Raw genomic sequence first — 21,420 nt, 5'->3', positions numbered from 1 at the left:
TCATGTTCGAATGCCCTAGACCAAAGGATGGGAGAGTCGGCCGCTGCCTCTGCAGACGGCGAGACATCGGACAGCACGACGGCGGATGGACGCAGGGTTGTCAACATCGCCGCAGATGGCAACATTGTGCTGGACGTGACTTTTGAAACGTCGCCGGAGACGCTCAAGAAGCACCGAAAGGCCGAGGCGGCAGCGCTGCGCAAGACGCCGACGCCAAACCGGCCGCCGCCCCCTGCCAGCGGCCGCGCGCGGCTGCGGGTTGCGTATCGGCTGAGCCTCGAGGTGCTGAAACGCAGCTCGAGGTACTTTGCCAACCTGCTATCCAACCCGCAGTTCCGCGAGGCCGACGTCGTCGCCGCCGCCCATGCCAAGCTGCGCTCGATGAGGGTCGCGCCCGGGGAGGCGAGCGTCGAGGACCTCCCATGGGTGACGGTCGCCGACGACGACGACGCCACCAAGGCTGCGGGCCGTGAGGGCGCTTTCGAGGACATGCTGCGCATCCTGCACGGGAAGCCGGTCAAGGAGATGCGGGCCACCATGTCATACGCCACCACCATGGCCATCATTGCAGACCGGTTTGACTGCATCGCCGTCGTTGCGCGGGCACTCAACACGGATCTCAAGTTCAAATGGCCGCTGACCAGCACAAAGCCGCTCGTGGACGATGCGGGCCGACCGACCGAGGTCGAGCAAGTCCTGCGCCAGAAGATTCTGGTTTCGTGGCTGCTGGGACAGCCCATGAGGCTGCAGCAGTCCTCGCGCGAGCTCATCATGCGCGGTTCCAGCCTCTGGAGCGTGTTCCATGACCCGGACACGGTCTCGACGGCTGCATGGTGGAACCTGCCCGACGGTATAGAAGGTCGGGAGATGATCCAGACCGGGTGACGGTTTACACATACCTTTGATGTTGCCAACTAATGCTTTCGCAGAGGAACTTCGTTACCGTCGCGAGTGCATACTCGGCACCGTCGCGTCCGTGCAGAAGCATTTTATCGATTTGTACTCGTGCCGCGACAGACAGTGCAAGCTGGGCTACGACTCGAGCGCGGCGTGCGACTCGTTCCAGCTGGGACAGATGATCAAGTTTCTCGTCTCCAAGCGCCTGCTCTACCTGGTCGACTACGGCGCCTCGTCCATGGACGCGGTGCCTGACGGCTCCTCTGTCCAGATTGAGGAGCTGCTCGGCACGCTGCGGCAGTGTCCCAACTACCAGATTGACAAGCACCACACAAACTGCGGCCTGCGGGTGCGGATCGGACCGATCCTGGACTACCTGCAGTCGATGCTCTCAGCCCGTGTCGTGGCACTGTCGCACGCCGACTGGAAAAATCGACGGGACACGGCCTCCTGGGGGCGCGAGCCGGCTCCTTCGTGCACGCCGACGGCGGCGCCGGCGGCGGTGGCGGTACGCCGCGACAATGACGGCAACGACGAGCAGGCGAGGCTCACATTCTTGTTTACCCGAGCCGTGGCCAACGACCAGCGTCTACGGTACGAGGGCGCGCTGTACGTGGACAAGATGGCCAAGCAGCTGTTTACTTCGGGCGCGTGGAACTGGACGCCGGAGGCGTGAGGGCAAGAATGGGACGGACAAGGACATTCGTTTTGCGTCTTTTCCTTTCTTTTCTTCTCTTTCAAAAATTCTATACGTGAATTGACCTCTAGTGATTTCCAGCGATTTCCAGTGATTTCGAGTGACTTGCAGTTGTAGAAAAACCACGCAATAGATCTATTGCCGAATGTCCTACTTACCTGGGTAAGTACTTACCGAAGAGGCTTGCAGCTGCTGCGCGTAAGTAGGTCATTACTCGCACTACCAGTAGACTACTACTGAAGCAAAGACGGCCCACCTCTGTTCACAGCTGGGATTCTGTTATTTCTATTCCAGTCTTTTGGTTTTTATCAACCAGGTTAGACGTGCTATTTATTTATTTACTTGTGCTTCAGTTTATGGGTCCAGCCGCGGTGGTGATGATGCAGGGCTGCCCCTCACAAAAGAGGGAGTGGCTTAGGTACAGTGGGGAGATGTACTTACTCAGTTGCTTGTACTTACTAAGGTACTTAGGTACTCACCTTGGTGAAGAAGCCTGCAGAAATGAAGCACAGTGTTGGAGTTTGATGGTATTGGTTTGGCACTTTTTTCTTTTTTCTATTTCTCTTCTTTTCTTGTTCTTTTTTTTTTCCTGTTTCTTATTTTTTTCCCTTCTGACCTTGTTCCTATTCTTCCACATCTTCTTCACCGGGCAATGCTCCCATCCTTGTGATGAGCGTAATGACAAGTCGTAGCTCAGGTAGCCCCAGTGTAGCCCCGCTGTCACGCGGCCTGGCGGGAGGTTCGCGCCACCACTCAGCAGGCGCTGCAAGTACGAGTGCGAAAGTCTCTGCGACTTTTATTTTTGCGAGGCCGCCGCGCGAGACCGCGTAACCACTTTGGCTGGCGTTCAGAGTACTTACTGAGAGGTCGAGCATCACAGGCAGCCGTTTTCTTTTCCTCTTTTTTTTTCTTCCTTTGTCATTCTCTTTTTTTTTTCTTTTTTTCCACCCTTCAGACACGACTGAATATTTCTGGCCTGACAAACTAACGCGTCTCTACAGTTCTTGGGGGTTTTTTTGTTGTTGTTGTTTTCCCGTCTTCTTAAAGTCCAAATCAGTCAGTAGGTACCCGCTACATGACCTCCCCCGCGAACCACTGCGCTGTCCTAATACGTGTGATCCCACTGAAAGAGGTACTTTTTACCTGCCAACTGCACTCTCTCTCGGTCTTGTCCGGAACGGCCCTCGCTCATCACGACTGGTGATTTGCCAGGCCGCTAATCACGCTTTCTGTCTGCCCCCCGGGGACGACGGCCGCTCCAAACCCCCCCCTTCGATCGAGCCCAGATTCGGATTCTTGATTTCTCGATTCATTTTCTTTAATTTGGCTGTTTGAGAAAGAAAAGAAAAGAGAAAAGAGAAACTCCGCATGTCGCAACTCGGCCCAGGTACCAAAAGCGGCGGCGACGCGGCGCTGCCGTCGTCCTCTGCGTCGTCGTCGAGACGCGACGGGAGCGACTTGACCGTGCCGGCCACGCCGCCCACCGCCCACCAAGCACGTGCCGACCACGACGACATGGCATCCCCGACACAAGACGACGCCGGGCGCGTCGAGGTCGTGCCCGGTGCTTCGCGGCCGTCCGCTGCGGCGGCGCCCTCGTCGTCGACCTTTGGCCAGTCCCTCGTCGCGCCCGTCTCCTCCGCCATGCCCGCCGCCTTGTCCGCCTGCCCCTCCTCCTCCCAGACAACCATACCCGACTCGCAAGAGTCCGCGGCCGCGGCCGGCGGCGACGCGAGGCGAGCCGCCCATGCACAGGGCGATGATGCCGGGGCCGACGCCCACGGTCAGGCCGGACAGGAGCTCTTGCGGCTGTCCGCCATTGCCGCGGCCCAGCAACGCATCGACCAGCAGGAGGCCTCGACCGCGTCACGGAAGCGCATGGCGGACGGCCAGGTCAAGCCTCGAAGTGGCAGCAACAGCCCGATCAAGGGCCATGCCAGAACCGTCAGTGCCATGAGCACGACGTCGACGGGAAGCCAAATTATGGACGTACGCATCACGAACCACTGATCCCCCCCCACCCCCAACCCGCGCTCGTCACCTTTGCTCTTCTCTCGCTAACACGTCTTATAGATGTCGGCGGATCTCAAGACGCGGCTGACGTATGCCATGATCAAGGTCAACAACGGATGGCAGTCACGCTCCCTCGACGAGGTCGAGTCTCTCGCCTCCCAGGCCGCATCGCCCGTCTCCAGCAACTCTACCCTCCATCGCCGCCAGTCTTCTTCCACCAGCCCCCGACCGCATCCGACGTCGGCGGCGCAGGTGCACTTTGCGCCCGACCCCGTGCAGCCCCGTCACGGGTCCCGCTCACCCCCGGCACGCTCCCGCAAGCCCGTCCTCGCCCCTCCCGCGCCCATCCAGCCCTCGCTGTCCAGACAGTCGGGCAACGGCCGTCGAAATACCATCGCGAGGCATCCGCCCGCCCTGCTCACTCACTCGCACTCCGCCTCGGCCGCGAGCAGCTACTCACCGCGACGACACTTGGATCCGGGTGCCGTGTCGTCGTCGCAACCGTCGCGTCCACCAGACGCCATGCTGTACTCGCCCCATCAGAACGTGCGAGAACAGGATGCCATCGAGACGCTTCTTTTCATGAGCAGCCCCAACAACTCTACCAATCTCCGACACGCCTTTTCCCCCTCCGTCTCGCCGGCGCCGCCCCAGCAGAGGACTTCTTTGCACGACAACAGCAACAACAATAACAACATGAATCGCCACACCCCGACCAGCAGCAGCAGCTTCCGAAAAGGCTTGCCCGGCCAGCGCCCGGCCATGCCCCAAAGGCGGGTCGGCTTTGACAAGTCGCCTGCCATGGGCCCGCCGCCGCCCGGCTCGCCGATGGATCTCGACTCGCCGCAGCAACAGCAGCCGTACCGCTCACCAAACGTTTGGACGCCCAAACGACGGGCCAACGGGGTCGGCGGCCATATACGCGGCGCGCTGTCCCTCCCCAGCGGCCTCGGCCTCGGCAACAGTCGCGCGCGACCGGCGCTTTGCGACGAGGACATTGACCGCATACTGGATCGTGCCGCCGCCGACAGCTCAGATGACGACGACGATATTCAGCTGCCACCCAGGACAAGCAGCGTGGCTGGCGCTGTTGGTATATGAAGGGAGCTGCAAATTCACCATACTTTTTTTATTGGAAGCATATACCCACCATTTCCGTTTTTATTTTTTCTCTCTCGCCATCTGAAGGACCAAGTTTTATATATCCATGTATGCCTGACCTGTCAAGGTTTGCGGTTGGTCGTCGTCGTCGCGTTGGATATCAAATGAGGACGACGTTGTAAGAAGACATGTGAGCTCTACCCGGCTCATCATTCATGAGCAACGGCACTATCAATGTATTGTTGCGTGCGCTCTACTACCACCTCTTTTGATGTCCGTTTTCTCTTTTGCACATATTTCTTGGATTGGGTACATTTGAAGGAGCATTATACTGTGTGCAGCATTGTTTTTTTTTGGCTATTTACTTTTTTTATATCATCGAATGGGGGCTTTACAATGAATAATGAATGAGGTGCGCCTTTCTTCTTCATGATGCACCACCCGTATTAGTCCGTCGCAACTCAAGTGTCTCGTCTTGCACGCCATTTTTTCTGTTTGAATACCACTGTTCTCCTCGGGCCAGTGGTTCTTTCTTTCTTTCTTTCTTCTTCTTCCTCTCTTCCTTGGCCTTGCACCACTCTCCATCACGCTCTCTCTCTCTCTCTCTCCTGTCATGTTTCCCCCCTTCTCCCCCAATGTCTCAACTTTGCTCCTTGGCCGCAGCCGCCGCCGCAGCCGCAGCCGTCTCCCCGACCAACGTCCTGCCCTGGCTCCGGTCCGACGTCCACTCATCGGGGCGGAAGAGGTCAAACATGCCCACCCGCTGCAGGACCGGCACCGCTGCGCGAATGGCCCGCGCGAGCGTGTCCTGCGCGTCGGCGTCCCCCGCTGCCGCCGCCGCGTCGTAGGCCCGGATGTTAACGAGGAGGGCGCCCACCGTGCCCGTGGGGACCTGGTCGCCGCCGGGCAGCGTGACGACGGGGAAGGAGTCGGCCGACGTTCCCAGGGTCCTGTTGTTGATGGCCTGGAGACTCTCTTGCGGCGTGGATTGTGATGATGACATGATGTGATGTGTTGTTGTTTTTTTTTTTTTGTTGTTGTTGGTAGGAAGGGGGGTATGCTCTTCTGTTTCGAGAGAGAATGGGCAGAACAAGATTCAATATGAGATGATCTAGACAGATGTGGCTCGATATTGAATTAGTGTCAGATAAAATGAGGAATCGATGAGTTGTGAGTGATGAATGATGGATGTTTTCCGTTTTGCATTCTTTTGTTGATGTATATATATTCGTCGTTGATGAGTACGTTTGCTGCGTGTAGTCCGAGTTCCGCGGGAAATCCGCGGGAAATTCCGTCTGCTCGCGATTGTGACCAAAGCCGAGCCAGGACACTCATAAGCACAGCTCTTATGTGCTTGAAATCCTTGATCATCTTTCTCATCGGGATGGAAGTACAGTGGGCCATTTTACGTTATTCTTCTTGTCTCCAAGCCTTTGACACACGTCGATCACTCGCTTCATGCTGGCACAGTACCGCTATTGTAGAACACCCGAGATTGGATCCCGCTCGGGCGAATGCATCAAACAGAATCATTGCTAGATTCTAATGACAAACCAAATCCAAGCAAAGACTTCGCAAGTGGTCATCTATATCCTCCAGATAGTCTGGCTGCCGACTTTTCAACTCTCCGCTGCAATACTACCGGTCCTTCCTCTTCCGCCTGCGCTATACAGGGTAGGTATAATCGCCTCTTGGCTCGGAGTGGCTGGCAATTGCTGCGCCTGTCAGGCGGCGAGATCACAGCAAGGCCCGGCATCAATCCTATGGACACCAAGGATGAATGGAATATCCGGATCAACGAGTCACAAATCCCCGCTGAGAGCACTTTGCCAGTGATTTTGTGCAACAGCCAACCACAGGGCATGGCAGCAATGAACAGCGACTACCCGAAGCTTGCAAGAATACCAGCAGAGGATTGAGGGCCATGTAGTTACCGCCGACGATGAGCCGATCCCACACATTTGGCTAAAATAAAAAAAAATACCCCAAGGAGCATGAATATGGTATTTATCCAGCTGTGATCATCTGCAAGGGGCAAGCTCCAGTTTTGGAGGCACGCGGTACTTACAAGTTAGCTCCGGGGGCTGAGCGGCGATCTCACTCACACTGGACCGTGTCAAAGTGCGACACCTACTTAGGAGCACTACGTCACTGCTCAACTATTGGATGAAAAAAGCACGCCCAAGAGAGCAACTGCCAAGCTAGGGAAACTCAAGTAGACAGGGACTAATCACAATCGCCTTGTGATGTATACAGAATAATGCCCTGTAAATGTTGGCTGCGGACATCAGCAAGCAAAACAGGCGGAGCCTACCACAGATGTATCAATAAGGCGGACATTAGAATTCTTCTTTCTTGACCATTCATTGTTACCTATCGATCTTGGCGTGTCTCCCTGAATCTGCGTAGCCTCGGCGCGAGCAACTACATAGTGCACTCCATATTAGTACTCGGTTCAGATGTGAGACATGGCTGCCAGGGAAACAACACGCCCGCTATGTGCTACCCAATATTGGACTGTGCGGGTCGGGAATGCCTTTCTCTTCATAGCACTAGCCGATGATTCAAGGGACTTCGTTTGTCGCAATGTCAAACTCGTGCTGCGGCCCTGCTTATTGACTCGGTGGATTAGGATTCGCGTTGTACGTGTACATGCCAGGCACCGTAATAGGCGAAACTTGAGTGGGAAACATCGTTGGCAAAACTAGAACAAACAAAAAGGGGACTAATAAATAGGCATTTTACAAGCTTTGTACCTGAATGGGCGAATACATGTCTCAGACCATTTGGGCTACTTAGTATTGCAACGACTTTGCTTCTGTAATAAAGAGGACACCCCCCCCTTTTCCTGACAATAGGGTGAAGGCCGCAACTTTTTGTTGAAAAAAGTGCCCTCCTTCTATTGTCGACTTTGATCTCTATTTCATCGTCGATAATCATGTTACCCAAGCTGGCATTGGGAGCGGCGCTGCTCGGATGGGGATCGCTGGCCGACATTTGCATCGAGAAGACGGCGCGGCTCCCTCCCGGATGGAAGAAAATCGACGACCAAGTCGACCCGAATCAACAATACTCATTTTCTATCGCCCTGAAGCAGCCCAAGATGAAGGGCCTCCAAAAGCTTTTGACATCGGTGCGAGGGGACTTGCTATCGCTGGTAGACTCTACCGCGATGCGTGCCCCGGCTGCCAAGTCGGTCAGCATGGTGCAAGCGTGGCTGCGCAGCCACGGCATCCAGGACTCGGACACCAAGGGCGACTGGGTGCACGTCCGCGCAACGGTCAGGCAGACGGACGCGCTCATCGGCTCCCTCCTGGAGCACTACGTCTACGAGGGCGGGGGGGACGCGCCGGTGCTGCGCACCACGCAGTATTCCATCCCCGACGCCCTCGAGGACGCCATTGATTTCATCCACCCCGTGTCCAACTTTATGAAGCCGGCCCGCTCCGTCTCCCAGATCCGGTGGCTCGACGAGATGGACCTGACGAGACGCGCCGACGCGCCGCAGCCGCAGCCACCACCACCGTGCACCTCGGTCGTCACGCCGCGGTGCATCCGGGAGGCGTACAACTTTTACTACAAGACGCCCGACGACAGGTCGAGCGTGACCATGGGCGTGGCCGGCTTCCTCGACGAGTACGCCAACTACGAGGACTCGGACCAGTTCCTGTCGCAGCAGGCGCCCGAGCTCGCGGCCAAGGGCTACAACTACACGGTGGAGCTCGTCGGCGGCGGCGAGAACCCGCAGGACCGGTCGCGGTCGGGCAGCGAGGCGGCGCTGGACGTCGACCTCGCGCTGGGCCTGGCGTACCCGGCCCGCCTCGTCTTCTACTCGGCCGGGGGCCGGGGCGAGCTCATCGGCGAGGACGGCCGGTCGGACTCGAGCAACGCGTCGACCAACGAGCCGTTCCTGGAGCTGTTCCAGTACCTCCTGGACAAGCCCGCGGGCGAGATGCCGAGCGTGCTGTCCGTCTCGTACGCCGACGACGAGGCGTCGGTGCCGCGGCCGTACGCGGACAAGGTGTGCGGCATGATTGGCCTGCTCGCCGCCCGCGGCATGACGGTGCTCTTCGGGTCCGGCGACGGCGGGGCGCAGGGCGGGCAGGGCTCCAACTGCCGCGCGCGCGACGGGTCCGGCCGCAAGATGACCGTGGCGACGTTCCCGTCGACGTGCCCGTGGGCGCTCGCCGTGGGCGCCGTCAGCAACGCCCCCGCCGCCGCCGCCGGCGGCCCGCCCGCGGCGGCCGAGTTCAGCACGGGGGGCTTCTCGCAGTACTATGCGCAGCCGGCCTGGCAGCGAGCGGCGGTGGGCGCGTACGTGCGCGCCCTCGACGGCCACCTCGACGGCTACTACGAGCCGCGGAACCGCGCCATCCCGGACATTGCGGCGGTGGGCACCAACGTGCTCGTCGTCGCCCAGGGCAGGCCGGGCCTGCTGCAGGGCACGAGCGCCAGCGCGCCCATCGTCGCGGCCATGCTGGCCATGGTCAACGACGCGCGCGCCCGCGCCGGCAAGCGCCCGCTTGGATGGGTCACCCCGTGGCTGTACAGCGAGCCGGTGCGCAGGACATTGCAGGACGTGACCGAGGGCCAGAGCCGCTCGTGCAGCTGGGACGGCGAGACGCCGGGCGGGTGGCCGGCCAAGCCCGGCTGGGACGCCGTCACGGGGCTGGGCGTGCCCGGGGACTTTACCGAGCTTCTCGACGCGCTGGTACACGCGGTCGAGTAGGATTGTCCGCCAGGATGCGTGATGAGGAGAGACGCATTGTTGAGTTCGAGGTGAAGGGGGGGGGGGGGGGGTGGACAAGTCGCAATCACAGGTCGGCTGTGTGGACGCCAATCATCCAGTCTTTCGGCATGAAGAGCCCAATGGGAGCATGCGCGAATAATTCTCGCCAAAGCACAGTAGAGGAGCATACAAAAATGATTTATGAATTTTGACAACCATGCCGGACGAGAAGGGATGATGCCCATGTATATATATATATGTGTGTGTGTGTGCACGTAAATGCCATCCACAGTGACCTTCGAACTGGAGTGTGGTGGTACGGTTGAAGAAAATACACATGTAATGCATGCAGGCATAACAGCTTACTGGCATCAACTGCCAAACACATGCTTGCTATGACTCGAGGTAGATTGTTTCGTTTTATTTTTCTATGCCGACTTTCCTGGCAGGATCGAGAGACAGGAATGATGAAAGGCTGATCATTCATTGTACTAACGTTCTCTGCAGGTCAGCCCACCTAGCGCTGTTAGCACCATCAAACCAAACTTGTGCGCCCCTTCTTCACCCCCACCCTATCCGTGCTGTAGCAGCAGGTCTGGCCTGGCCCTGGCGGAACCGCTGGACCGTCTGAAAGACGATCCCTAACATGCCGCTAAAGCCCGCTGGCCCGCCACTAATCAGCCGCCTACAGCGGGTCCTTTCAGCGGCTCAAGGCTCAATCAGTGACTGCTCCGAACAGCGCTAGTCCGCCATGGGAGGAAAGAAAACAAATTGGGGTTCGGCGGGAACCACCCAGTCGCGACATCATCACAAGTACTGTGAGGCGCGTCACAGCTGTCAAACGCCCAGCAGCATTGCACAAACCATTGAAGCGGCTGCAGCTCTTGAATTGGGCATCTTTCCTCCCCTTTTTACAATTTTTGGATACTTTTTTTGCCCCATTTCTTTTCTTGATATTTATTATCCTTACGTTCCTCGGTTCGGCATTGAGTCTATCGCACCCACAACGTCTACACCGCGATCGATCAGATAGCTGCCGGCGCGTAATACAAAGCGTACGAAACTGCCAATGGTATCTTCAACATACAATACAACATGACGGATTTCTTCATCACCTACATGTACACATTTTGAGACTGTCACTCGCTGTGTGGTGCGACGCGTTGGCTTTGCGACTGCGCGGTAGTCAGCAAACCACAGACCATCGAGCTCGCCTTCTCTTGGATCAAAGCCAATTCTTGCATCGGATAGGGAATCATGCCGACTGCACACGTCGAGCCAAGCTCCGGAGAGCTTCTCCAAGGCATTGCTGACTCGCTGCTGAAAGCGCGCAAGGTAGTCGTCGTGACGGGCGCGGGCATAAGTACCAACTCTGGCATTCCGGTATGCAGCGACAGCCAAAACGCATTGGTGCTTGTCTTTGGTATCTTTGATCGAGTTTCACTAACATGGCGATGTTATCTACAGGACTTTCGATCCGAAAATGGCCTGTACTCGCTGATTCAAGCACAATTCGACGCGGTGGCTAAACAAGCAGCGCGGAAACCCGACGCGGAGACGCGAGAGGACGCGGATGAGGATGAAGGGGACGCAGACAGACCAGTCAAGCGGCGGAGAGCTTCTTCCAGTGCTTCGCCACAACTAGAGGAAAAAGTTACCCAGGACGACGAGGAGACGGAAACGCTGCATCAACAGATAAAACAGGACGAGCTTGCTGCGGATTCAAGCGCTGCTCCGGAAAGCCCGTCACTGCCAGAGTCCAAACCTACATCCGAGGTTCCCTATACTACCCCTCGCCCTGCGCGTCCTTCGCTTTCCATCGCCCTCGCCAAGCTCGCCACTTCACCCTTGTCCTCACCGCCGCCCGACGACCAAATAGTACCCCCGTCCGCATTCCGGCTTGCCGAGCATCTCTCGAGGCTCGGCGTACCCCCTAGCTCCTCGCCGCTATCCTCGCCTCCGCCCGTGCTATTTGACCCGTACGACCACGGTTCAACTTCTGACACGGAGTCTAATGAGCACAGCAACACCAGCGATTCAGAGCCGGAAGACTTTTCAGCAGCGAGGAAGCTGTTTAATTCGTCGCAAGGATCAAGTTCTGGCCGCAGTACACTGCCCAATATGAAAGGCCGAGACTTGTTTGACGTGTCGGTCTGGGCCGACCCGGTCCGCACGCAAGTATTTTACACATTTGCCACGTCTCTGCGGCAAAAGATCAAGGACGCGGAGCCGACCGGCTCGCATAGGTTCATCAGTCACCTGAGGAACCGCGGCAAGTTGGTACGCTGCTACACGCAAAACATTGATCAGATTGAAGAAAAAGTTGGCCTTTCAACGTCGTTGATTGATGGGCCCGGCAGTCGCGGTAGATTCAGCCGTCGATCTACGGCCAACAAGGACCAGCTGGCCAAGATGGTGGACGAGGCTTCGAGTAAAGAGCCGTCTAGCAGCCAAAAATCTGTGTCCGAAGACCTTGCATCAGAGTCGCCCATACCACGGGCATCACAAGCGTCTGCATCAGAATCAGCATCAGCCTCGCAGACTGAGACTGAAGCATCGTCCACCGATACAAAAAGTAGCACGCCTCCCGCCACTCTCAAGAAAGAGCCATCGCAATCCGGTGTCGAGTGTGTATTCCTACATGGATCGCTGGAACAGCTGCGCTGCTTTCTGTGCGGGCAGGTCTGCTCCTGGGATGACGAGGACCGCGAAACAGCGACCTTGACGGGCCAGCAGCCCGAGTGTCCAAGATGTGCTGGAGCCGCCGCGGAGCGTGAGGAAAAGGGCAAGAGAGCGCTCGGCGTTGGAAAGCTACGCCCGGACATCGTTTTATATGGCGAAGAGCATCCCAATGCTCACCTGATCAGTCCCATCATCACTCACGATCTCGCGCTCTATCCAGATATGCTTCTCATTCTAGGCACAAGCTTGCGGGTGCATGGGCTCAAAGTCATGGTGAGAGAATTTGCGAAAACGGTGCACAGCAAAGGCGGTAAAGTGATCTTTGTCAACTTCACCAAGCCGCCAGAGAGCTCATGGGGCGACATTATTGACTTTTGGATTCAATGGGATTGCGATGCTTGGGTCGACGACCTGCAGATTCGCGTTCCGAAGCTCTGGCGTGACCCATCACCTAAGAAGCCGCGCCCGCCCGCCGCGAACCCCGTAGCCATGCGCGATTCTAAAGTCACTGGTGCTTATTGCACCTTGAAAATCCTCAAAGAACTAAGACGTATCACCGGAAGGGAGACACCGGCAAAGCCCGCTCGTCGCGCAACAGTCACGGCCGATTCAGTGCCGTCGTTGATGAATGCTAATGCGACGGATCCGGGGCAGATCCCCGCTCTCAAACTGCCTCGGCCAAGAGCCAAGGGCTCGCGCAAGTCTGCTCCTGGTGCGCTCGAAAAAGCCAAGAAACGACCCTCCACGCTGAATCCCAACCATGGTCGCAGCCGCAAAAGCGATGCGGCAGAGATGGTTATGCAGCAACCCCGGTCGGATCTCGCGGTTTCACACCAGCAACAACAGGAGCAGGAGCAGGAGCAGGAGGAGGAGCAGAAGCAGAAGCCCCAGCTCCAGCCCCAGAGCCCCGTGTCTGGCGATCTCGCCCAGGAAAATTCGATACTCTACTCTGTCAAGTCAAACCCCAGAGTCCGCAAGCGCAAAATGATCGACGGCGAGGAAGTTGTGATGCCCACAGTGGGCAGGCGTCGCGGTACGTTACAAAACAAGCTTGATATGGGCATGACACTACCGCCGCTGAGACCTGGTCTCGTGTCGTCGCCCTTCGGCAAGCCCCAGCCAATGGAGCCCAAGAGTCCACCAACGGGCCCGCTCGCGTCCCTCTCGCCGAACCTTGGCTGGTTCACCGGGTTTCGTCGCCCAAATCCTTTTTATATCGACGATCCTCTGGTTGGGTTGTTGGAGCAGCCATGTTCTTCCCCGTCCAAGACCCATCCAGTCTCGCAGCCCTCGAAACAGTCGCAGCAGCGAGCCAAGCAAGCCACGAGAGTCATGCCCGAGACGACGGATGCGGCTGTGGCGTTCGCTGATCTGGGGGCTAGCCCACTGCTGCGGAAAGCTGCAGCCGCCTCGCAGACCGGAACGAGAGTGCTCGAGGGCCAACTGCGGAACTGGGGCTCGATTTGGAAGTGCAGCAATGAAACGCGAGCTAGTGCCTGCGCTTCAAGCCTAGACTCATAGATGACGAAGAAACGACAATGCATTGACTGTTTATTATTGAAAAGGCGTACTGTAGTTGCTGGAAAACCTAAGCGGAACGGCAAATTCCATTTACATGTCTCTACTAAAATTTTCATCTCGCGCAATGGTGAATCCGCTCAGGCCTTCTTGCGACGAGCGGTCAAGAACTCGTCGACCCCGCGCTTCTTCTCATCAGTTCCGAACGCGGTATAGTACAAATCCCGCTCAAAGCCGTCGTCACGGCCGAGATCATCGGCTAGCTCATCAGTCAGACAAGGATAATAACACGACTCCGCTTACGCATGCACTCTCACCTCTGCAGATGGCTTGCTTGGCGAATTCGATAGTCTGTCTGTTGGCGGCGGTGAAGTTGGATGCCATCTCCAAGCAGCGCTGGGTCAAGTTGTCAGGGTTGACGACGCTAGCGACGAGGCTGGCGGCCATGGCCTCCTCGGCAGTCATGGGCTCCGCAAGCAAGATGCTGCGCATGGCCTGCGGACGGGCGGGAGGACCGATCCTGTTAGCTGCGGACGGACATTGCTGTACAGCTTTCCGTTGAAGAAACCCACCCTGTACTTGCCGACGGCCGCCGTGAGTCGTTGGGTACCACCGGCGCCGGGGATGAGCCCAATCTTTGTTTCGGGGAGTACAAAGTAGGCGGGCTCCGCCGACACGATAAAGTCGCTCTTTGCTTTTAATTAGCGCAGTTGAAACAAGGTGGGACAGAAGGGTGCATTAGAGGATCATCTCACCATCAGAGCAATCTCGAATCCTCCGCCGAGCTGTTCATCGTCAGCCAAGTGCACACGTGCACCTTGTATCGAGAGGGAGGGGTCGCGTGCGGGACACGTACAGCAGGGCCGTTGACGGCAGCTATGATGGGCTTCTTGACAGCGGCGAAGCCCTTGCACAAGTCCTCCAGGTAGCGAGACGCTCTTGCGCCGGCCTCGTCAAGAGTGGCGATATCATTGAGATCGGCGCCGGCTTGTGACGGTTAGAACATTCATCCATCGGTTCACGTGGAACGAGGATCGATGGTGAGACTTACCACAGAAGAAGGGTCCGTTTCCAGTTAGGATGATGGAAAAGATGTGGTCATCTGCAGAGGCATTACTGAGCGCCGAGAGGAGGGAGCGGATCAAAGGCTGCGAGAGTGCGTTGCGCTTCTCTGGTCGGTTGAGGCAGAGGAGTCTGACGCCCGCAGCGGGGGTTGACGATAATACCAAATCAACTGGGGCCGTATCAGTCATGGTGTGATTGAATGCGAATGCTCCGTCGGAAATGTGAAGAAAGAGGCAAGAATCAACCTGATGGAGGGTCGTGGCAGAGAGGAAAGGTTGCTTGATGATGGAGATTGGGCTGCCTCGCAAGGGCGACTACGACTTCGGATATTGACCGGTATCGACCGGTTAACATTTATTGGAGAGGCAAGGATTAAAGTGTAAATAAACAGATACCTCGGACAGAAGGTGCGCATGTACCCGTACATTGACAACTAGGCCGAGAACCAATATGCACGCACGGCGAAGATGCAATTGAAGCATCCGAAAGACCCGTCGTAAACAAGACCGATACGGGCAGGTCGACGGCGCGACATTCCATTTTTGGAATGTGACAAGGTGATCTTGAATGAGATTTCTTCATCACGATGCTTGCGCACAGACAGCATCTTGAGTTCGTCGCGATTTGTGACAGCTCTCTCTCTCCCCCCCCCCCTTCCAGCCTTGGCCATGATGAGTCGGGCAGTGTGTGACCGGTGCTGCAGGAATAACCTGGACACGTTTCTACGATGTTCAAGACATGACTAACTCAAAAAACCAAAACATACCTTTGCGGGCTGAAACCATACACCACATGGGCCGTGCAGACCCTGTCGCTCGACAACTGTTTGGGGGGGGGGGGGGGGGGCCGAAGGCTGTTGTTGAAGATGTAGGATGGTGACGCAAATCGGTCCTAGAGATAGGACGGCCATCCCTTGTCTCGGTAACAATGCCCACACCTTCAGCTCGCCGTGGGTAACGAGATGACAAGGTAGAGTTGCCTGGGGAGGTCTATCCATTCCTCACCGTCTCTGCCCACTTTGGCAGGGTTCTTGGGAATGGTGGAATGATAATCTCTCAAGTTTTTTTTTCTTCTTCCGTTCTCTTTTAATCTCCTACCCGCGTGGAAAGTACAAAAGCCAATTGGGCTCTGGAACATGACAGTCTTAGATTGTCGGCCTTTGAGGAAAGAGTCAAGAAACATTTGTTTTTTTTCACACTCTCGAGGGTTTGAGAACGGGTGACCGGTATTTGCGGGTTGAAAAATAAAATAAAACAACAGGCGTTTCTTGAACAGGTTAGATCCATTTACTAATTCAGCCAGAAAACCAAAAAGAACAGACTTGACAAAATAGGCGCCATCTTGGATATAGTTCGTCGCTGCGTCTTTCTTATGCTCTCCGGTTCAACACAGGCAGGTCGTCTTGGCCTCGGAACGGGTATCCGTTCAACAAAGCCGCCACCGACTCATTCTTTTTTTTTCCCTTATCTCCTGGTAGGCGAGCCACAATTCGGTCATGTGCCACAGCGTCGCGCAATTCCTGCGAACTGCCAATCAGTGGGTGTTCTCTCTGGCTAACGAGTGAGACATGATCGTGGGTATGGCTCAAGCAGAGAGCACTCGAAACCCATCGTGCCGGCACCTTGGGTTCGAGCTAGCGAAGAAACGCCGCAAGAAGAGAGAAAAAGAAAAAAAGAAAAAAAAAAAAGTCAAACAAGGGCGAGAGCCTTTTTCTGCGTTTATACAAGGGTGAAAAGCCTCTTATGCAGTACCGGGGTTGTGGTGAGGCTGGAATGCCACCTCTTTTTTTTTTTTTTTTTTTTTCTTCTTCTTCTTCTTCTTACGTGGCTTGTACAATGCATTGTGGTGACATTCACCACTTCCCAAGCGCCCAATAGATACCAAACGACGACACGGCGAGACGCGAAGGATTGGAAACCACCCCCCCTGGTAGCTCCGGCGTTGGGGATGTGTGGCGAAATTCCCACTCGGTGAGAAGGCATGTCTACAAACTGGACGCCTTACTCCGGCCGCGTGACTGAGAAAAGACGCTTGATTCGGAAGAATTTGGAGAGATTGGATACTTCGAGCACCCTGATGTTGCCGTAGAGATACATTTTGCCTCGTTTCATGCAGCAGCCTGCATCGTTAGCCGGAACTGGCTGTCCAAATTAGGAAGCTTCGAAACTGCCGAAATATGTATATATGATTGAGAACCTAGGTTGGAACCGAGTATTCCAAATTATCAATTCAACTCTTTTCAGACTTTCCATGTGCACTCGAGCAATTGTCGGTCAGTAAACCATGGCCACCGCGATGATGCTTACACGGCCCAAGAGCACCAACATGGACGCGGCCAACATGGTCTTCTCTTTTGGGAAAGCACAGACAGCTCCATTCTGCACCACCACGGCTGCATTCACCCACTATGCCCTCTCCAACCCCGCGGGGACCGCAGTGCACGATCTCTCCGGTCGTGTCCCACGGCATATGACCTATGGCGAGCTCGCCCTGCAAGCACAGGCCCTGGCTTGGCACCTGCGCCGCATCGGCGTGCAGCCGGGCCAGAGGGTCCCCCTCGTGCTCAAGCGCGGCTATGAGATGGTCGTCGCCATCTGGGCCGTTTTGCTTTGTGGAGCCCAGTACGTCCCTCTGGACGGCGGCGTCGTGCCCGACTCTACCCTCCGCCACGTGCTCCAAGAGAGCGGCGGCCGTGTCTTGGTGTGCATCTCTGCCACCGAGAAGAGAGTCAGAGGCTTGTTCCCGCATGTCCACGCTGTGAATGTGGAAGAGTGCGTGGCCGGCGACGGCGACGACGACGACGCCGTGCATGCGGTTGGTCGTGCATGGATGGACTTGGCGACTCCTGCCAGCGGGTGCTACGTCATATACACATCAGGCAAGTCAACGGAATAATCCATGAAAAGCACAATGCTAACAGAGTTTAACAGGTACTACTGGAAAGCCCAAGGGAGTTGACGTTACTCATGGTAACGTGGCCAACCTTGTGTGCCAGTATCCCGGAAACCTCGGTGTAAGTCCCGGTGTCCGTGTTGGTCAAGTTCTCAACATCAGCTTTGACATGGGTAAGTACTTGAAAAGAAAAAAACATGCTCAAAAACTAGTTTTATTCAGCAGATACTAATACGATTCAGCTGCCTGGGAAATTTTCACCTGTCTATGCAATGGTGGCACTCTCGTCATCCGAGGGTCTGAGTGGGAGCCCACGATGCGCCAGGTATGTACTCGTAACTCTCGCAAGCAACACGCCCCTCACAGCAGGCTGACCGACGCAAAAAGATTGATGTCTTGATCTGCACCCCGAGCATATTATCAAAATACCCACCCCATAAGTACCGCAACATCAGAGTAGTCGCAACTGCCGGTGAGCCCACGACCCAGTCTCTAGCCGATCTCTGGGCTACCGAAGCGGAGTACTGGAACTGCTGCGGGCCAACTGAGACAACCATTGTCAACACTATGTGCAAGCATGTTGCGGGAGAGCCCATCAACATTGGAAAGCCGACACCCAACAACAATGTCTATATTCTCGATGAGGATATGCAGCCCATCGGGCTCGGCCAGGCCGGCATCATGTGGGCCGGTGGGAGTGGTGTCTCTCGAGGCTACGTCGGGCTCGAGCAGAAAACCAGAGAGTCCTATCTCCCCGACCCTTTTACCAATGACGGGTAAGCAAAGAAGAATTCCCGCTGCCAAAAAAAAAAAAAAAATGAAAGATCTCGGAGCTGACTGGTTTCAGGTCGCGAATGTATCGCACGGGTGATCTTGGCCAGTGGGACGCTTCCGGCAACATCATCATTCTTGGACGCTGCGACGACCAAGTCAAAGTCAAGGTAATTATTATCTTTTTTTCCCGCTTCGACATTCTTGAGATGAACCACATACTGATGCACAAGCAAGGGATTCCGGGTTGAGCTTGATGGCATCTCCTCGTCGCTCCTGTCCGCGCCAGGCGTCTCCCAGGCCGTGGCCCTCTTCTTGGACGGGCAGATTCACGCATTCGTGTCCCCCGCCGACCAGGATGAGCAGCACATCCTGGCGTGCGTCGCGCAGCGCCAGCCCTACTATGCGATCCCCTCCGTCATCCATCAGCTCGCAGCCTTTCCCGTGACGGCCAACGGCAAGACGGACAAGAAGGCCCTCCGCGGCATGGCCGAGGCCGACGACAAGGGCAGCAGCACCTTTGAGGCGCCGCCGCTGGAAAAGACGCCGAGCGAGAGGGGCACGCTGGTCGAGACGCGCTCCTTCTCCTCGGCCTCGACCGCCGTCACGGAGAAGGAGGAGCAGCAGGACTTTTCTCCCGCCGCCGACCTGAGCCTCGACGTTCCGGCCAAGAAGCTGCCGCAGCCGTGGCGCGGGCTGGCGTACCGCATCCTCATCATCTACCGCACTCTTTTTTCCTTTGTCATTCTCCTCAACGCCGGCGCCCTCGCGGCGCTGCTCGCGCTGCGCGCCGCCGACGACGCGCAGCCCCTCACGGTCGTGGTGGCCGCCAACCTGACGCTGGCCGTCCTGGTCCGCCAGGATGCCGTCATCAACGTCTTGTACACCGTGTTCTGCTCCGTGCCCAAGGGCGCGCCGCTCTGGATCAGGCGCAGGTGCGCCAAGATTTACCACCTGGGCGGCGTGCACTCGGCCGCGGGTGTCTGCTCGACCGCCTGGTTGCTGGGCAGCAACATCTCCTCCACCATGTCTTATCTCCGGGACCGAGACAGGCGGCTCGATTCCGTCGCCTCCATTGTCGTCTCCTGGATGATCTGCGCGCTGTGCTGCGCAATGATTGGTTTCGCCTACCCTACATTCCGCAAGAAATACCACAATACGTTTGAGCAGGGCCACCGGTTCATGGGCTGGACGGCGCTCCTCCTCTTCTGGGTCAAGACGGTCCTCAACGCTAGGGATGTCCTGCAGCCGGGACAGAACATGGGCACGGTTCTCGTCCGAAGCCCCGCGTTCTGGCTGCTGACCGTTGCTACGTGCAGCATCGCGTCCTCTTGGCTGTTCCTGCGCAAAGTCCCGGTCGAGACTGTACCGTTGTCGGACCACGCGGCCGTTCTCTCTTTTACGTACACTGTTCCGGTCAACGGCAGCTTTACGCGCATCTCGACACGCCCGCTGCTGGAGTGGCACTCCTTCGCAACCATTCCTCAGCCCAAGCCGAGTGCCCTGGCCAACCAGCCCGGCTACTCCCTGGTCGTCTCCAACGCGGGCGACTGGACAAAGTCGTGCATACAAAACGCGCCGCGATCTGTGTGGGTGCGCGGCATACCCACCTGCGGCGTCATGCGCATTGCCACACTCTTCAACCGCATCGTCGTCATCGGGACCGGTTCCGGCATTGGACCGCTCCTGGGCCACATCCAGAACCCGTCCTGTGAGACACAGCTGATATGGTCCACAAAGAGCCCAGAAAAGACGTTTGGCAAAGCGCTTCTCAACACCATCTACGAGACCATTCCGGATGCCATCATCCACGACACGGCCGTCAAAGGCAGACCAGACCTCACCAAGATGGGGTACAACTTGGCCGTCTCATTCCGAGCAGAGGCCGTCATTATCATCGCCAACGAGAAAATCACCAAAAAGGTAGTTTATGGGCTGGAAACACGAGGAGTTCCCGCATACGGGGCTATTTGGGACAGCTAGACGCCATGTACGATTTCCTTGCCTGTCATTTTTTTAGACATACGACATTCTCTGGTGTATTTGCTTTCTTTCACTGTATTTGGTCCACTTTCTTTACCGAAGTCTGTTACATAGCTTTCTCATGATATGAAATATCGAGTTCACTTTAAGCTTCCATCACCATTTTCTTCCTTCCTCGCAGGAGAGATCGGCTGTACCTACCTATCCTGATGAAGCCTCGCACTGCGCTAAGAAAAGTGAGGCTGACCTCTACAGTGGTCCACTTGGACCCTAAGATGGACACTGTATTCTCTCCTTGGCAGTTATCAACCAGTAGACCGAGACTGTCGGCAATTGTATTTCAAGTTTGCTCTACTAGTTACATGGCCAGATCTCTTTTGTAGCTCTGAGCTGCCTTGCCTCTGTAATACTACCACTGCGTTCCTTAGTATTGTTTTGCTGACCTGACATAATAACCGACTTGAATCAACACAACAGTGCCACACCCACTTCTGGCCAGTGTTTGTCTGTACATGTGAGCAGATACAGGTTGGAGCAACAGTGATGCCACAAAAGGTTCAATGGAAGCAGCAGGGGAGGCAGCGGAAGCTCACACCACATGCTTTACCAGAGTGCGCAAGATCTAGAAGTGATGGATCTATGAGTGGGGGGGATCTAAAGTAGAAGAAACAAGGAAACATCTGAAGGAGAACAGTAAAAAGGGAACGAGTATTTCCTAAAGAAGTGCGTAGTCATCCATGTCGCGCAGAGCGCCCAAGTGTCGCTCCGGCTTGTCACCACCAATGACTCAATTGCTCTGAGCGGGTCAAGACTATCTGAATGCAACTAATACATGACCTATGCTTGTGGTTTGATCATTTAAACTAGCTTGTCTCGTTACGAAGTGTTTTGGTAGGGGCCATAATAATTCGCGTTTGTTCTTTTTTTGGGTGAGCTGCGGCTTTTCGCGGCCTATTTCGTTAGCATTTCTATAGGGCGTGGTTGACTTCTTTAAGACGAGAGATGGGCGCGACCCGAAATCGGATCTCCGCAAGTCGTCGAATTATTCAGCTGCAATGACTCACTTGTAAAG

The 21,420-nt window shown here is 56.2% G+C and overlaps 7 protein-coding genes across 7 annotated transcripts; 5 read left to right on the top strand and 2 right to left on the bottom strand.

The window, feature by feature from the left end:
* Positions 1-27: 27 nt before the first annotated feature.
* Positions 28-1,573, top strand: V2A60_002772 (uncharacterized protein; the record flags this gene model as incomplete). Its single annotated transcript, XM_083254118.1, has 2 exons — positions 28-850; positions 930-1,573. 2 exons carry the CDS (start codon positions 28-30, stop codon positions 1,571-1,573), a joined length of 1,467 nt encoding a protein of 488 aa, XP_083110244.1.
* A 1,389-nt stretch (positions 1,574-2,962) lies between these two features.
* V2A60_002771 (Whi5 domain-containing protein) lies at positions 2,963-4,708 on the top strand (the record flags this gene model as incomplete). Its single annotated transcript, XM_083254117.1, has 2 exons — positions 2,963-3,583; positions 3,668-4,708. The coding sequence occupies 2 exons, from the start codon at positions 2,963-2,965 to the stop codon at positions 4,706-4,708; spliced, it is 1,662 nt and encodes a 553-aa protein (XP_083110243.1).
* A 640-nt stretch (positions 4,709-5,348) lies between these two features.
* On the bottom strand, positions 5,349-5,711 carry V2A60_002770 (uncharacterized protein; the record flags this gene model as incomplete). Its single annotated transcript, XM_083254116.1, has 1 exon — positions 5,349-5,711. The coding sequence occupies one exon, from the start codon at positions 5,709-5,711 to the stop codon at positions 5,349-5,351; it is 363 nt and encodes a 120-aa protein (XP_083110242.1).
* A 1,935-nt stretch (positions 5,712-7,646) lies between these two features.
* On the top strand, positions 7,647-9,437 carry V2A60_002769 (S53 family peptidase; the record flags this gene model as incomplete). The annotated part of the gene is made up of 1 exon (XM_083254115.1): positions 7,647-9,437. One exon carries the CDS (start codon positions 7,647-7,649, stop codon positions 9,435-9,437), a length of 1,791 nt encoding a protein of 596 aa, XP_083110241.1.
* Positions 9,438-10,694: 1,257 nt separating this feature from the next.
* V2A60_002768 (DHS-like NAD/FAD-binding domain-containing protein) lies at positions 10,695-13,640 on the top strand (the record flags this gene model as incomplete). The annotated part of the gene is made up of 2 exons (XM_083254114.1): positions 10,695-10,820; positions 10,905-13,640. The coding sequence occupies 2 exons, from the start codon at positions 10,695-10,697 to the stop codon at positions 13,638-13,640; spliced, it is 2,862 nt and encodes a 953-aa protein (XP_083110240.1).
* Positions 13,641-13,777: 137 nt separating this feature from the next.
* On the bottom strand, positions 13,778-14,890 carry V2A60_002767 (ClpP/crotonase-like domain-containing protein; the record flags this gene model as incomplete). The annotated part of the gene is made up of 6 exons (XM_083254113.1): positions 13,778-13,896; positions 13,955-14,132; positions 14,210-14,326; positions 14,393-14,422; positions 14,494-14,624; positions 14,689-14,890. 6 exons carry the CDS (start codon positions 14,888-14,890, stop codon positions 13,778-13,780), a joined length of 777 nt encoding a protein of 258 aa, XP_083110239.1.
* Positions 14,891-16,985: 2,095 nt separating this feature from the next.
* V2A60_002766 (uncharacterized protein) lies at positions 16,986-20,348 on the top strand (the record flags this gene model as incomplete). The annotated part of the gene is made up of 6 exons (XM_083254112.1): positions 16,986-17,580; positions 17,633-17,767; positions 17,837-17,919; positions 17,982-18,370; positions 18,442-18,535; positions 18,603-20,348. The coding sequence occupies 6 exons, from the start codon at positions 16,986-16,988 to the stop codon at positions 20,346-20,348; spliced, it is 3,042 nt and encodes a 1,013-aa protein (XP_083110238.1).
* Positions 20,349-21,420: the final 1,072 nt, after the last annotated feature.

This window comes from Cordyceps javanica, chromosome 2, assembly GCF_051103115.1.
Source record: "Cordyceps javanica chromosome 2, complete sequence".
NCBI classification, from domain to species: domain Eukaryota; kingdom Fungi; phylum Ascomycota; class Sordariomycetes; order Hypocreales; family Cordycipitaceae; genus Cordyceps; species Cordyceps javanica.
The sequence above is the reverse complement of the archived record's forward strand: the minus strand, read 5'-3'. Positions and strand labels throughout refer to the sequence as shown.